At 34.0% G+C, this 12,847-nt stretch overlaps 3 protein-coding genes across 9 annotated transcripts; all 3 read right to left on the minus strand.

Moving 5' to 3' along the window:
* Positions 1-485: 485 nt before the first annotated feature.
* LOC113504120 (probable NADH dehydrogenase [ubiquinone] 1 alpha subcomplex subunit 12) lies at positions 486-3,075 on the minus strand. The gene is made up of 4 exons (XM_026886255.1): positions 2,896-3,075; positions 2,176-2,317; positions 1,683-1,739; positions 486-691 (listed from the first exon to the last, which is right to left on the minus strand). The coding sequence occupies exons 1-4, from the start codon at positions 2,994-2,996 to the stop codon at positions 560-562; spliced, it is 432 nt and encodes a 143-aa protein (XP_026742056.1). The 5' UTR covers positions 2,997-3,075; the 3' UTR covers positions 486-559.
* Positions 3,076-3,359: 284 nt separating this feature from the next.
* LOC113504118 (G patch domain-containing protein 4) lies at positions 3,360-5,918 on the minus strand. Its single transcript, XM_026886246.1, has 4 exons — positions 5,173-5,918; positions 4,820-4,971; positions 4,100-4,374; positions 3,360-3,937 (listed from the first exon to the last, which is right to left on the minus strand). The coding sequence occupies exons 1-4, from the start codon at positions 5,216-5,218 to the stop codon at positions 3,415-3,417; spliced, it is 996 nt and encodes a 331-aa protein (XP_026742047.1). The 5' UTR covers positions 5,219-5,918; the 3' UTR covers positions 3,360-3,414.
* Positions 5,919-5,991: 73 nt separating this feature from the next.
* On the minus strand, positions 5,992-10,085 carry LOC113504119 (putative gamma-glutamylcyclotransferase CG2811). 7 transcript variants are annotated; one of them, XM_026886251.1, is made up of 5 exons: positions 9,877-10,080; positions 8,882-9,077; positions 8,447-8,552; positions 7,783-7,998; positions 5,992-6,168 (listed from the first exon to the last, which is right to left on the minus strand). In XM_026886251.1, exons 2-4 carry the CDS (start codon positions 9,075-9,077, stop codon positions 7,794-7,796), a joined length of 507 nt encoding a protein of 168 aa, XP_026742052.1. In that variant the 5' UTR covers positions 9,877-10,080; the 3' UTR covers positions 5,992-6,168; positions 7,783-7,793. The 7 variants fall into 7 exon arrangements, with proteins under 7 accessions (XP_026742052.1, XP_026742051.1, XP_026742048.1 ...); XM_026886250.1 differs by lacking the exon at positions 9,877-10,080 and adding an exon at positions 9,751-9,870 and having other exon boundaries at positions 7,867-7,998; XM_026886247.1 differs by lacking the exon at positions 9,877-10,080 and adding an exon at positions 9,751-9,870.
* Positions 10,086-12,847: the final 2,762 nt, after the last annotated feature.

Genomic DNA, 12,847 nt, shown 5'->3' on the forward strand with positions numbered 1-12,847 from the left:
AATTATTTTTTACAATATTTAACCGAAAGTCGCCGAGCTCGTGAAATGTAAAAATAGGGTAGCTGATGGGATATCTCTGCCTAGAAGAGGGAGTTAAGAAAAAACGCAGGTTACCTACCTGCGTTTTTTCTTAACTCCATAAGCTGTCTTGTCTTTAAATAAGCTGTCTGATGGACTTGCCAACTCTGCAATAAAAATTGCTTATAATAGAACGTGCCTATGCAGCTATCCGCTTGTTTTGGTTACTGCTATGAATTTAATGTTGCAGCTAAGCCTTATAGCCCTTTTATTCAATCTAACTATACTTTCAACAGTGTTAACCGTTTCATCGCATCGCTATATGGAAGGCAGAAAAGTTTATGAATTATTCAGCTGAATATAGTTTGGAAGCTATCTTCAAAGTTATAGTTGAAAAAAAAGGAAATTTATGCAAAAAAGGTAATGAAAATTTGCAATTTCAGAAGGTCCAAAATAAAACAACAAAAAACAGCGCAACATGATTTATTTATTCCTCTACTTACAACTAAATGATAAATATGACTTTATCCGGTATCCGTGCTTAGGCCTTGGCCTTGGGTTCCCAGGCCTCCACCTTGGGCCTGGTGGTGCTGTAGGGCGTGTACTGGCCGGTGGTTCCCGACAGGTTCTCCGTGAACTCCGCCATCCAAGGGTATTTAGGTCTGCCGGGGTCCTGGAAAAATGGCACATTATATTAAACATTTGCTGAGGTTTTATTTATGACTGGCTGAGGTCAGCCACAGATTTTAATTTCCACAAATTTTGTTTCACAGATTTTGATCATTCCTTTTTGTAATAAAAAAAGAAACGTGCTGTGTGAGTGTCCTAGGCGGCTACGTATTCACCGATAAAAGCTTAACTTAGACTTAGACCTAAGACGTGGGTATGCCACACAGAATGTATTCTTTATTTTTATTGGAAAAATAATTATCAAAGTCTTCACAGACTTCGCAGGTTCTGAGATCCCTACCATGTCACAAACTATAATATATTTTATAGTATTGATACAAAGACAGTATAAGCTTTTGCTGGCAACAACTTTTAAGGGATGGTTTATTTATTATTTAAACAGATGATTTGCGGTAATTAAACATTACACGGGCTGTAAGAGTCATCATTGGCCTAGCCTTTTCCCAACTATGTTGGGGTCGGCTACCAGTCCAACCGGTTTCAGCTAAGTACCAGTGTTTTACAAGGAGCGACTGCCTATCTGACCTCCTCAACCCAGTTACCTGGGCAACACGATACCCCTTGGTTAGACTGGCTGTCAGACTTTTTCAAGCTTCTGACTACCTGTAACACTGTCAAAGATGTAGGAATAACAGCCGGGACCCACAATTTAACGTGCCTTCCGAAACACGGAGGAACTCGTTATGACAAAGATGGTCACCCATCTACGGACCAACCGCGTCAAGCATAGCTTAACCTGTGGTCGCTTACGCGGTTATAGCTTAGCCACGAGCTCCTCGGGCTGTAAGAGTAATGTTTTCAAGAGAACTCTTTCAAATCGAATTTCATTAAAATCAGTTCAGTGGTTTAGACGTGAAAGCGTAACAGACCGACAGAGTTACTTTCGCATTTATATTAGTAGGGATTTCGGGTCACGCGGGATACGAAATTTATCAAGAGTACTTTGGCTATCAAGGCGTAAAAGTTTCTGGTACCTGTTGTGGCGGCAAGTCGGTCTTGTAGTGGAGCCAGCCGAACCATTCTGCTGAAACCTGTAATGTGATAACACAGCTTATGTTATATGGACATCTAAGCAAGTAGCATTATCATCACTTAGCATGCCTTTTAATTCTTGAGAGACATTTGGATTCAATTGGATTATATTTTTTCTTTATATAAGCTCACAAGGCTTATAATGCATGATGTGGTCACCTGTAATTAAGGAAGCACAAGAACTCTGTAACTTCTTCTTCTCTTGTATAGCATGTAAGGTGTATTCTTAGGTGATCCATATAAGTAAATAAATAAATTAATTAAATTTAAAGTATCATCATTAAAGACAAATTTTAATAAATTCAATGAAATATAGGACATCAACTTAGTAAAAAACTTTAAAATTTCAATAAACTATTTAACTTTTTTAAATTTTGTATTTTGATGCTTAATTTGCAAATATCAAGTAAATCAATAAATAAGTTAATATCTAACCTGGCTTCCATCATAGTTCATGTGGTAGTCCGGGGAGTACTCCACCCAGCGGTTCCTGCCGTAGAAGTAGCGAGGGTTCTCAAAGTACTTGTTGCCATATTTGTCTTCACCAACTAAGACTCCGTCTTTCAATTCATCTTGTCTGGAATATGCAATTGGAATTGTTTAGTGATACTTTGATAAATACTGGAAAATAACTACAAGCTTCACTTTAAGTTGAAATATATATTATTCTTTAAGTTTTGAATATCCCTGGCATAGTTTTTTTTGTTATTTATTCAAATAATCAGGTTGACCAACTTTTATGTAAAATTACACTTGCAATTGATTATTGAATGATTATACATTAAGTACCTAATATTCAATAATGACTATTAGCCCCACAGATAGTTAGCTTAGGATTGTTTGCTTTTAGAATTCACTAAACCCTGACATTCAACCAAATTTGGGGACTTGTTTATCACAAAATTGTATTCATGTAATTAAGTGAGGGCAAAAACCTTAACAGCGCTCATTACTAGTCTCGGACTGTCATTCAATGTACATACAATGCGTTGATAACTGACTGTATCAATATCTAAATACTTATACAAGTAAGTTCTTATAATAAGGACTGTAGAAATAAACATATTGCGCATCTCATACAATGTTTGTTAGCTTAAAAATACCCAAAAACATAACCTGTTCAAAAATTACATAATATTGAAATTAATTCCTTACCTGTAGAGTTTAAACAAAGAAGCTCTAATTCCACCATTTTGGCGGATGATGTTGAAGAATGTTGCGACTTTGTCGAGTGCTAAATACTTCGCTAGCGACATTTTTACGAGAATTTATTTCTCGTTCACCTTTCGTAGAAAATATTGACAACTTTGACAGTGCCAATTTTTGACAGATCAGTGTGGCCATTATGGTTATGAAATTTCTGCTATAACCCAGCTTTTCTTCTATTTTCTTTGTACTCGTCGTAACTCACGTTGAAACTATCTAAAGTCCATGTCATGATTAAACCATGTACAAATAATTAAGAGTTTCTTTAATGACGCATTATGTATCAATTGTTATTGATTGATCTTGATTGCGCACACTTAGGAAGCGGTGAAGGCTGGGCGAAACTGGCGAAACTACTTAGTAACCTAATTTGAATAAATGACTTGATTTTATTTGCGGATAGTAAACAGACATTTTAGTTTAAAAAAATATTTAATTTTGTATCTGCTATTTGTAGGTTACGTCTTATTAAACATCACTTTTGTTTTTCTTTTTAGACTTTTTTGGTTTAATTAATTCAACTTCAGCTGTATCTTCATAGTTACTTGTATCCATATGTTCAGGAGACTCACTTTTTCGTCTTTTCTTTTTCTTCGGTTCATAAGTTTCTTCGTTTTCTTCAGGAATAACTTCAATCTCTCGAAAATCTTTTTTCTTCGGCTTCTTCTTCTTTTTACTACTTTTCTTTTCTTTTATTACACTGGTAACATCGTCATCGTTTTCGTTAGGCAAAGGCGTTACTGGTTCAGCCATTTCTGAATCTGGATTTTCTTTAGGTTTTTCGTTACTATTACATCGTTTCCGCTTCTTTTTCTTTTTCTTATGTTCAACAGTTTCCGGGTCGCTGTTTAGATTCATGTCTTCAACTACATTTTGCTTTAGTTTTTTTGCATGTGAATAGCCGCTGTATTTTGACTGTGATAGTAACAATGCTTCTTGTTGGGCTATCCTTGCTAGCTTTCCAGTTGCCCTCAAACCATGGCGCGCACCTCTGTAATCGTCAAATTATTATCACAAATTAGCAATAAGTTGGAGACAAGTTAGACATAACATGATGAGAACTTAATGAGACATCACTACTGAAAGTGTTGGATTTGTATGAATATAACAGAAATAAATCATAAATAATGTTATTTATCTACACCATACTTACTTATGAGCCGTCCTCCCTTCACAAGCTGCATACAGCTCCTCATCAGTCATTTTAAACACATCTTTCTTCTCTTCCTCATCATCTGACGGCTCTCGCACTGTCTCCATTCTATTCTCCCCATTGTCAAGTACCGCAGTCCGCACAAAATAGTCCGAGTACTGTTCATCATTGGAATCTTTCTGCTTTTTATTTAATTTCCATGTGCTGTTGGTGATTACAAAATCGTTTTCATCTTTAGTTTTGATTTTCTTTGTCTTGCCATTTTTTTCTAACACCTAGAATTAATTTTAACATGTAAAAGAAAGACAGAATATTATGTTACAGAATTTTATAAAGTACTAGCTATTTCCCGCGATTTCACTCGCGTAGTATCCTTTTTCTTTGCCGCATTTTTTCCATATTTTCTCACCATTTAAACCTTCCCTGGACTAGTACGAATATTTCAAGACTAAAATTAGCCAAATCGGTTCAGCCATACTCGAGTTCTAGCGAGACTAATAAACAGCAATTCCTTTTTATAAGTATACATATCACTCTTATCATGTAGGTCTTATAGTTTTAGAAGGTATGCTTTAATATTATTCAATGTGGATAGCTCATTACGTTATAGCTTCCAGAACTGCAACACTGTTACTTTTTGGCATGGTAATTATACAAGCCCAGACATATTAAAACCAAAAGACTTTAAGCATAGTTTATACATAATTGTATTAATGTTACCTCGACATTTTTAGCAGCTTTATCGTACAGAGCTGACCACCAGTGCTCGTTGAACTCCGCGGCGGGATCGTGACCAACACCCGCGACACTGCGCTTCAGCTTCGGTTTCAGGGCCTCGGATATCCCATTCTCATGCTTCCCCAGGCCTTTACCTATCAAGAGACCATTTACATCACTTTAAAAACTACGAAGTTTGACCACATCTTGTTTTGATTAGATTAGACGTTATACAGACTACGATTATAATAAATTAAATACACGTTTAATAGACAGAAAGAGATAAAGATATATTTATTGAAAATATGATGTGACTTAAGAAATGTAGCGCAAAAACTAAATAATTTTATAATCACCATCGGTCCAGCCGTATTTTTCCAGTTGTTTGCGGGCGAAATTCATTTCTGTGTTTTTTATATGTACTTTTTAACCCAAAAATGTACTCCTATTTCCCATTTAGATTTTATTTTATACAAAATTGCACGTAAAATATAACCTTTGCGCTCAAAACATGCTCGCAGTGTTGTGACGTTTTGTTGTTTGACGTTGTTTCATCGGGTCTCTTGAAAGATAACCTTCTCGTTTAAATTCTTGTCTTTTGAGTATTAGCAAAAGAAATAATCCTGGACACAGAAGCCTGTTTTATAAAGCTAGTATTTTGTGGTTTCGCGTACCTAGCTAGCAAATCATTGGTAGTAAAAAAAGAAGCAGATTAAAAGTAATGATAAAGTGACGACAGGTGAGGTAATGCGGTGACAGAATGGTGGCCAAGGCGAGGCAAAAGAAGGGTCAGTCGACCAGGAGCAAGATTGGTCGACGATATAGTTTAAGTCTGGGATTGAGTCTGTATGAGCCTGGCACAAGATTGTAGAAATTGGCACGAGCAAGGAGCGGTTTTTGCCCTGCAATGGGAGAACAAAGCTGTGGATGACGACGTTGCTCGAGCCCATGATTTTTATAGGGTCTATAAGCTTATATGTATTCTATAGACCCCATAAAATAATATTTATCATCAAAGCCCAACGCTATCCAGTACTGAACGTATAATTTTTACGAACGTATAATATTGTAGGGTTCCTCTATGGAGCAACAATGGTCAACGGTCATAAAAATACCTGTCAGATAGAATATGGGATTTCCTTTAAGGAAAGGTACCTTATTAAAACTATACAAAATATAACAGTAATAATATATATTGAAAATAGTTAACATTTGTATAATAACATTATATTGAATTAAACTAATTCTAATATCTAAGGAATGTATTAATTATTCTGCTCATATTGTTTAATATGTTTTCGCAACTTTACCGCATGTCATCATCCAGATCGTCTACCTCCGAAATATTTTCGCTGAAAAAAAATAAAAAAACAAAATTCACACAAAAAATATCTATTCTCATATTTTTTTCAATTTTAAATACCTGCACCCAGTCTTAAACTTGTTACTTGAAGAATTCCTGGACTATTTCTGATTGTTCTACCTTGCAACTAGCCACTTGTAGCAGTTGTAGCCTACTGCTAAACGATGAATACATGTTAATTTTCCCCGCCTTATCCTCGGGACTTACACTACATTTCAAAATTTTCCCCACACCTATACACGAAGAGTGCACATCCGCTAATGCAGAGCTATCAACTGTATGGACGAAGAAGTGTGTTGTGTGCGTAATGCTGGTAATGCCTTGAATTATATCTAGTATGTAACGAAGCTGTGCCGTCAAGTACCTAAGTACATAATTATTGATATTTTACGGATTTCGCAAAAGTCTGCATTGATATTACATTATAATCCGACTTGTAATCGCACGGATCTCTGAACACGCTCTAGATAAATTAACCTCATATGTTATTTCGTTAATTTAACGTTCTAAATATAAGCAAAAATTTGTAGATAAGTCATTTGATAAAAAGTAATTTCTACAAAAAAAATAACGAAAAAAAATACACAAAAAATATAATTGCAAAAGAAAAATAATTCAAGATATACAAACACACGAGTCGAAATCATGAGCTATTATTACAGGCAGTATTCACAAAATAAGAGTACTTAGGGATCGAAAGCTATGGGTTCACTTTTTTATTACACTTTGCAACTCCGCCCAAAGCGTTTCATATTCAACTTGGCTGAAAACAAAAGAAAATGCTTTGTAAAGACTGCAACTCATATTTATCTTTTTATTAATACGATTGAGGCGCTAAGGAGTATAATCCTCGTGTCGCGGGGGTTTTTTACAAACATTGAAGTCACACGCACAAAGATACACAGACTGAGAAAAACATTCCACACAAATGCTTCTAACACGCGGGGATCGAACCCGCGACATTCGACAAATGGCGCAAAGAGCTATACCGGTTATGTATGCATTCAATTAATAAAATTTAAATAAACAAGCGCTGGTTCCATGCGGCCCAGAATAGAGAAGCGTGGAAGGATTTGGGGGACCCAGTAGGGTAGGAAAAAAAAACAAATTCTAGTTTAGCAGTAGACTACGATTGACAAAAATAAAATAAGCTTGTACATAATTCTAATTACAGACAAAGTACAGCAGTTCAATTTTTTTTAATAATTGACGTTTCTGCTAAACGCATACTTATTTCTCTTATTTGGTTTAATTTCAGAAAAGTCGGCACATAGTCTAAAGTAAAATTCATTTGAAACTAATTTTAAATGTATACAACATATGCGTCACAACAATGCAAAATGATGAAATTGTGATAATACTACTACTACTACAACAAACTACTCAATTTGTAGCAAGCATTTGTGTAAGTTCTTGCCTCATGCGAGGATCTATTAAAACAGGCCACTCAATTTGTCATACAGTTACAATAATTATTTTTTTAATGTAAATAGCGGATAACTCGAAACATCGTAAAAAATTATAGTTAAGTATCAAAAAGTATGCGTGTAGCCAGAAAAAAAAAACTAGAAAAAGGTCTACAAAATTAATAAAAACTACTGACCTTTGCCTGTCCTAGCTCGAGTCGCTTGGCTCGTTATCCCCTTTAATTTCGCTTTTATAGTTATGGTAAGGATCTCGTTTAGACCTGTCCATGTAGGGCAGGCCGTGGGGGCCCAACGAGCTGTAGCTCTCCAGCATCGGCCGCCGCAGCAGCTCCGGCTTGAACTTCTTCAGGAAGTACACCCAGCACTTGAACATCACTTCTTCATTACTTTTGCTGTAAAGACGGATATAAAAGACCAACCTATTTAGAGAAGTTGTATAGAGCTTGCTTCAGACTCAGAATATCTTCATTTTTAAGAAGTATAACTAAATACATATTTTCGTCTGTGTATATCACTTCATGATCTATAATTATGTTGATGACATTGAAAGGCATGACATTGTTATTATGCTTTGGTTGTTTTCGAATATAAACTAAATCTAGTTTTTAAGTCCATAATAGTGAAAATAAGCCCAGCCTTTATACGTGAAAGTGTACAAACAAACATACTTTTATGTTTGTAATATTTTATTGTGGTATGCATTGTAGGGTATAAGAGATTATGTTTTTAGAGTGTCTCAATGAAGCTGATTAAGACAAAACTGTCGGTATGTTAGGTTGAACAAAGACTATAACCATGTACTAGAAATGTCGATGAGCCAAAAAAATAAAAGGAACATACTCTTTAATGGTGTTTATGTCATCTAACTCTCTGACGTAGTAGTTGGGATGGTCCTCCAGTATATCCAGCTTGCCGAGCATCGCATCATCCACTTGGTATACCTCTCCTGAAAATATCAAGTTATTTACAGATGATTCAACTCATCTCTGCACACAGCCATCGGTGTGTAGCACTTGTTAATATACTGTGATGTTGTGTACTTACACAGCATGCATTTGTGTGTCAGTGACATTAAAAAAGGGTTTAAGACTGTTCTCATTCACACATATCCCACTAGGAGTGACTGGAAGTATCATTATAACAGAGTTTTATGATCTTTTTAAGACTTTTTTGAAAGTTGTTTTCTTATAGCCTGCACACCATTGCATGCGCCACAAAATTGACTAATACTTCAATACACATCTCCTTATACAGCTACAGAAATGAAATTCATACCTTTTACAAGATTTCCAGTGCCAGGCTTAAATATCAAAAAAGGTATGTTGTATTTAGTAGCTATAATGAGAGGGTACTTCTTCGTAGTTGTACCCTCTCCTATGTAGGCGCTGTGGCCATTCTTCTTGTCAGACAGCCAATAGTTGTTGGGCTCATCTCGCTTTAAAGTGCCGTACACAAATACTTTGTGCATCATCTGGAAAACCATTGAGATAAGAATAATAAGCATCAAGACATCCTGAAATATTCGATTTGTAATTATTTTTTGTTTACAAATTCTCCCTTTAACCCTTTTCCTATAACAGTCAGGTAGTTTTAAGTTTCAGCTTAATCCACACCAAATTTCATTAAAATTGGTTGAGCTGTTTCAGATTCAAGAGGTAACAAACATACTATACAAACACAAACTTGAGTATCATTATATCAGTGTGCTGGTATTAACACTTAACAGTTGCACAGTAAATGTCCCTGGTGACATAAGGAAGGAATGAAGGAACACTGGAGAAACATTTCATGGTCTTAGAGTGCAAAAGGCTAAAATATAATCATTATAACACTAAATAGGTTTTCTATGACTACCTCAACTGATTCAGGTAGATTGGACTAAGTTATCACTGTCTCCATAATAAATTAACCTTTTTATTACTTTACTTACTAAACAAACATAAATACATTTATTACTTACAGTATTTTTTAAACTGACCACTAGAGTACTTCTAATGAACTAAACAAACATGGAATTTTTCCCTTTAATTTTCAAATAAACCTAGTACTTATATTACTTAACCATTTATCTACCTTGGAGCAGTTTATATTACAGATATTATTATACTTCAAACATGTTTACAAGACTAACTATACAAACTCACTCTAGTTGTGTGCACATATCCTATTTGTTTAGGAACAGGTAAACCTAAAAACTTTATCATTAATGCTGAAGACATTAATATTTCCCCTTTTAAAATTCGCACCAAAAATAATAGATTTCTTCTTACCTATTATAAAATAATAATTTGATTTCAAAAACCCTGCTTTATTTTTTTGCTAACTGTCAAATGTCCCCAAAGTCAAGCTCAAAAACAAAACATCTGCTATCTAGAAAAAGACATGTGTCATGGCTTTACCAGCTGATTCGCAAAACAGCTGTTGTAAACAATAAAAATATTTATGATCTAATATAAACAGGTCCCTCTGTGAAGGAAGAAGATGGATATTGAGAAATGATTTTACGTTGAATAACTTCATGGAACAAAAACGATTGTCCATAGCAACGGCTTTTATGATGGTTGACCATTTGGTAGATAAAACTAACAGCACTACTGCTTGAGGAAGAAAACACATCGTTTATGCATTTCTTGCTGAGGTAAAAGTTATATTTTAATCTTGTTTAATTATTCAACTTTATTTATTCCTAGATGATTGAATTGAATAAATGAAGTCTAGTTAAAATTTTATCATTATTTATCACTGTAACAACACTAAATCTTTGTACGTCACAGTGCGATGTTATATTTAAGCTCGAGATGGGCAACACTATTCAGTCTAATATTCATATTCGTGGGATCTCTATACCGGCGAAAATAATAAAAATTAAATTTTGTTAAACATGTGTTGTAATCATCTGTGACTGTGAAATTGTTTTGAAGTGTATTTTGAATATTTCTTGTTTTGTAAAAAAATATTAAAAGTTGATCAAGATGAGGTTAGCAGGGACTATTTTCTCAAATGTTACGAAAATGCTTGATTTTTACTCGCAATTCAACCCTTCGCCGCTATCTATAAAACAATTTATAGACTTTGGTAAGTGCTACTTTATTTTTGCAGTATTTATTTTATTTAATCATGTTTTTTCGGTCTTCTGTTCAAGACAAGACAAGTTGGTTTTACTGAACATTTTCTCGTGACCTTATTAATTGTTATTATTTATTTATATCGTGTACTTATGGGAATCACGTGGATTTGTTGTTAATTATATGGTTTCGTGCGAGTTTCGGGAAGTTTCCGAAATTGCCTACGTCCGGCGTTTGTCGAGAATTGTACAAAACAACAACTTTTTTTCATTATTTATGTGCAATGACCTTGTCGACAAACAGCCAGCTTGCATTTCACAAGTCTAGTGATCCGTTCATTCATTCATGTTCAGCACAGTTGTGTATAATGCAATGTGTATTTTTTTTTCTACTTACAAAAACTTTGAGTGCTGAAGTTATTAAAATGTTCTTGACATAGTTAAACTGTGTTGAACTGTCAAGGACAGAATAAAAACCTATATTTGCTCTTATTTACATTGAAAGCTTATTTATGATCTGTAATTTTTTGTTTGTAAATAAAATCTAAGAAGCTTCATTTCATTTTCATTGAATACTACAAATTTATGTTTGCTAGGCACTTTAGCACCTATATAATTGGCTTTTTGTCAACTATAGTTGTTTATTTATTAAGTTTATCTCCTAAGCTGTAAGTCTTCCACAGTATAATAAATAAATAAATAATAAATGTCTACAAATTATCCTTTTTAGCATACTTACTTACCAAAACAAGTTTGCTATTTGATGGTCACACTTTACCAACAAATAGTGGTTTTTGATAAGATTTTTATGTAGATATAGCATAAAAACCAACTAGGTAAAAATGTTAACAATTTTTTTTCTTACTATGACAGGCTGAAGTAAGTTAAAAAAGCTTCTGAAAAAAACAAAATTGTGACCTACAAAATAAAGAGATATTCAATTAGTATGAAAACAAGATTCACTTGTAAAAATATTGATTTAAACATCAAACAGATTTATACAACATATAAATAAAATGTTTATTTCAGTTCCCTGGATACCAAATAAAATAAATGCCATGATCAGTTATAACAATGTCGAAAAAAAAAATGGTTGTTTATGACTAGAGCAATGGTTTAGTGTGTTATGTGCCTATTTACTTAAATAAGACATGGTCCATTTAAAATAATGACCATTTAAGATTGATGTTTAATTTTGAAAGAAATCTTATTGTTAAAAGATTTGTGTCTAATTTCAGTGTCTAATTTCAATTTCATCCTATTTATGGTAATTGAAAACAAATATTTGTTTTTTAATGTTTATGGTCAACTTTGAATTTGTTTAAAAGAATCCTTCTTTCATATTAATGTTTGAAATATGTACAGTTATCTTAGGATTAGTAAAACATCGGAGTAGGAATTATGAATACGGCCAAAAAAATAGAAGTTATAAAGAAATAAATAATTCTATTTTTTAATTTGGTTAATTAAGTTGGTTGCAGCACAAGTGTTTTCAGATATAATAAAAAAACCTTTAAGAACTCTCTATTATGTAGAAATGTGTCCCATAATTTGACTTAATTGCTGTTGTGATTAACTCTGTAATTGCCTGTAGTTGTAATATGTGGGTCATATTTGTTAAAATGTATAGAATTGGGTTTCTGAGTCATGAGTCTGTTCTGAGTTCTGTTCCATTCACAGATGCTATTATTTCGTTTTGTTAGGGTTGACACTGTTCACGGTTTAGTGAAATTATAATTTTAATTTATTTTATTTATTTTTCGCCATGCTGAATTTTAGGGTATTGGATCGTGTGAAAACAATTTTTATTGATTTAAGTGTAAGATTTAATTTTTAAAAATTAAAGCACCCACAGGGCTGGCATAGTCATCTTGAGTGTACTGAAGCCTCGTCTGCAATTGATTAAAAAAAAGTGAGTCATTTAAAAGTTCTTATCTCAAGAAAATACTTTTTTTCATACCAGAGGTATATCTGGTACTCGTACTAAGTTATCCCTGAAAGCCTACCTTCACCTCATAATATTGAATTTGTAAAAGCATGACAGCTCTCTACACTGAGTAGACCGGCGTCGACGCTGACTAACTGAGATCTTCCCCCCTGCCCTCGTACACAGCTACTTCGTGTATACAAGCCGCTTTTAAGTAACCAATGCGGTCTGCCGTGGTTCCTTTTACGCC

This window comes from Trichoplusia ni, chromosome 21 (assembly GCF_003590095.1).
Source record: "Trichoplusia ni isolate ovarian cell line Hi5 chromosome 21, tn1, whole genome shotgun sequence".
Classification (NCBI taxonomy): Eukaryota; Metazoa; Arthropoda; class Insecta; order Lepidoptera; family Noctuidae; genus Trichoplusia; species Trichoplusia ni.

What these genes read in the sequence shown, in the direction of transcription:
- LOC113504120 (XM_026886255.1), bottom strand. Translation starts at nt 2,996, where the DNA reads ATGTCGCTAGCGAAGTATTTAGCACTCGACAAAGTCGCAACATTCTTC. An exon ending in TCTTTGTTTAAACTCTACAG is followed by an intron (nt 2,318 to 2,895) that starts GTAAGGAATTAA and finishes TGCATATTCCAG; the next exon opens with ACAAGATGAATTGAAAGACG. An exon ending in CCGACTTGCCGCCACAACAG is followed by an intron (nt 692 to 1,682) that starts GTACCAGAAACT and finishes CCATTTTTCCAG; the next exon opens with GACCCCGGCAGACCTAAATA.
- LOC113504118 (XM_026886246.1), bottom strand. Translation starts at nt 5,218, where the DNA reads ATGAATTTCGCCCGCAAACAACTGGAAAAATACGGCTGGACCGATG. An exon ending in AAAATACGGCTGGACCGATG is followed by an intron (nt 4,972 to 5,172) that starts GTGATTATAAAA and finishes GTCTCTTGATAG; the next exon opens with GTAAAGGCCTGGGGAAGCAT. An exon ending in GAAGGGAGGACGGCTCATAA is followed by an intron (nt 3,938 to 4,099) that starts GTAAGTATGGTG and finishes TGACGATTACAG; the next exon opens with AGGTGCGCGCCATGGTTTGA.
- LOC113504119 (XM_026886247.1), bottom strand. Translation starts at nt 9,825, where the DNA reads ATGTCTTCAGCATTAATGATAAAGTTTTTAGGTTTACCTGTTCCTAAA. An exon ending in GATATGTGCACACAACTAGA is followed by an intron (nt 9,078 to 9,750) that starts GTGAGTTTGTAT and finishes ATGGTTTTCCAG; the next exon opens with ATGATGCACAAAGTATTTGT. An exon ending in GACATAAACACCATTAAAGA is followed by an intron (nt 7,999 to 8,446) that starts GTATGTTCCTTT and finishes CCGTCTTTACAG; the next exon opens with CAAAAGTAATGAAGAAGTGA.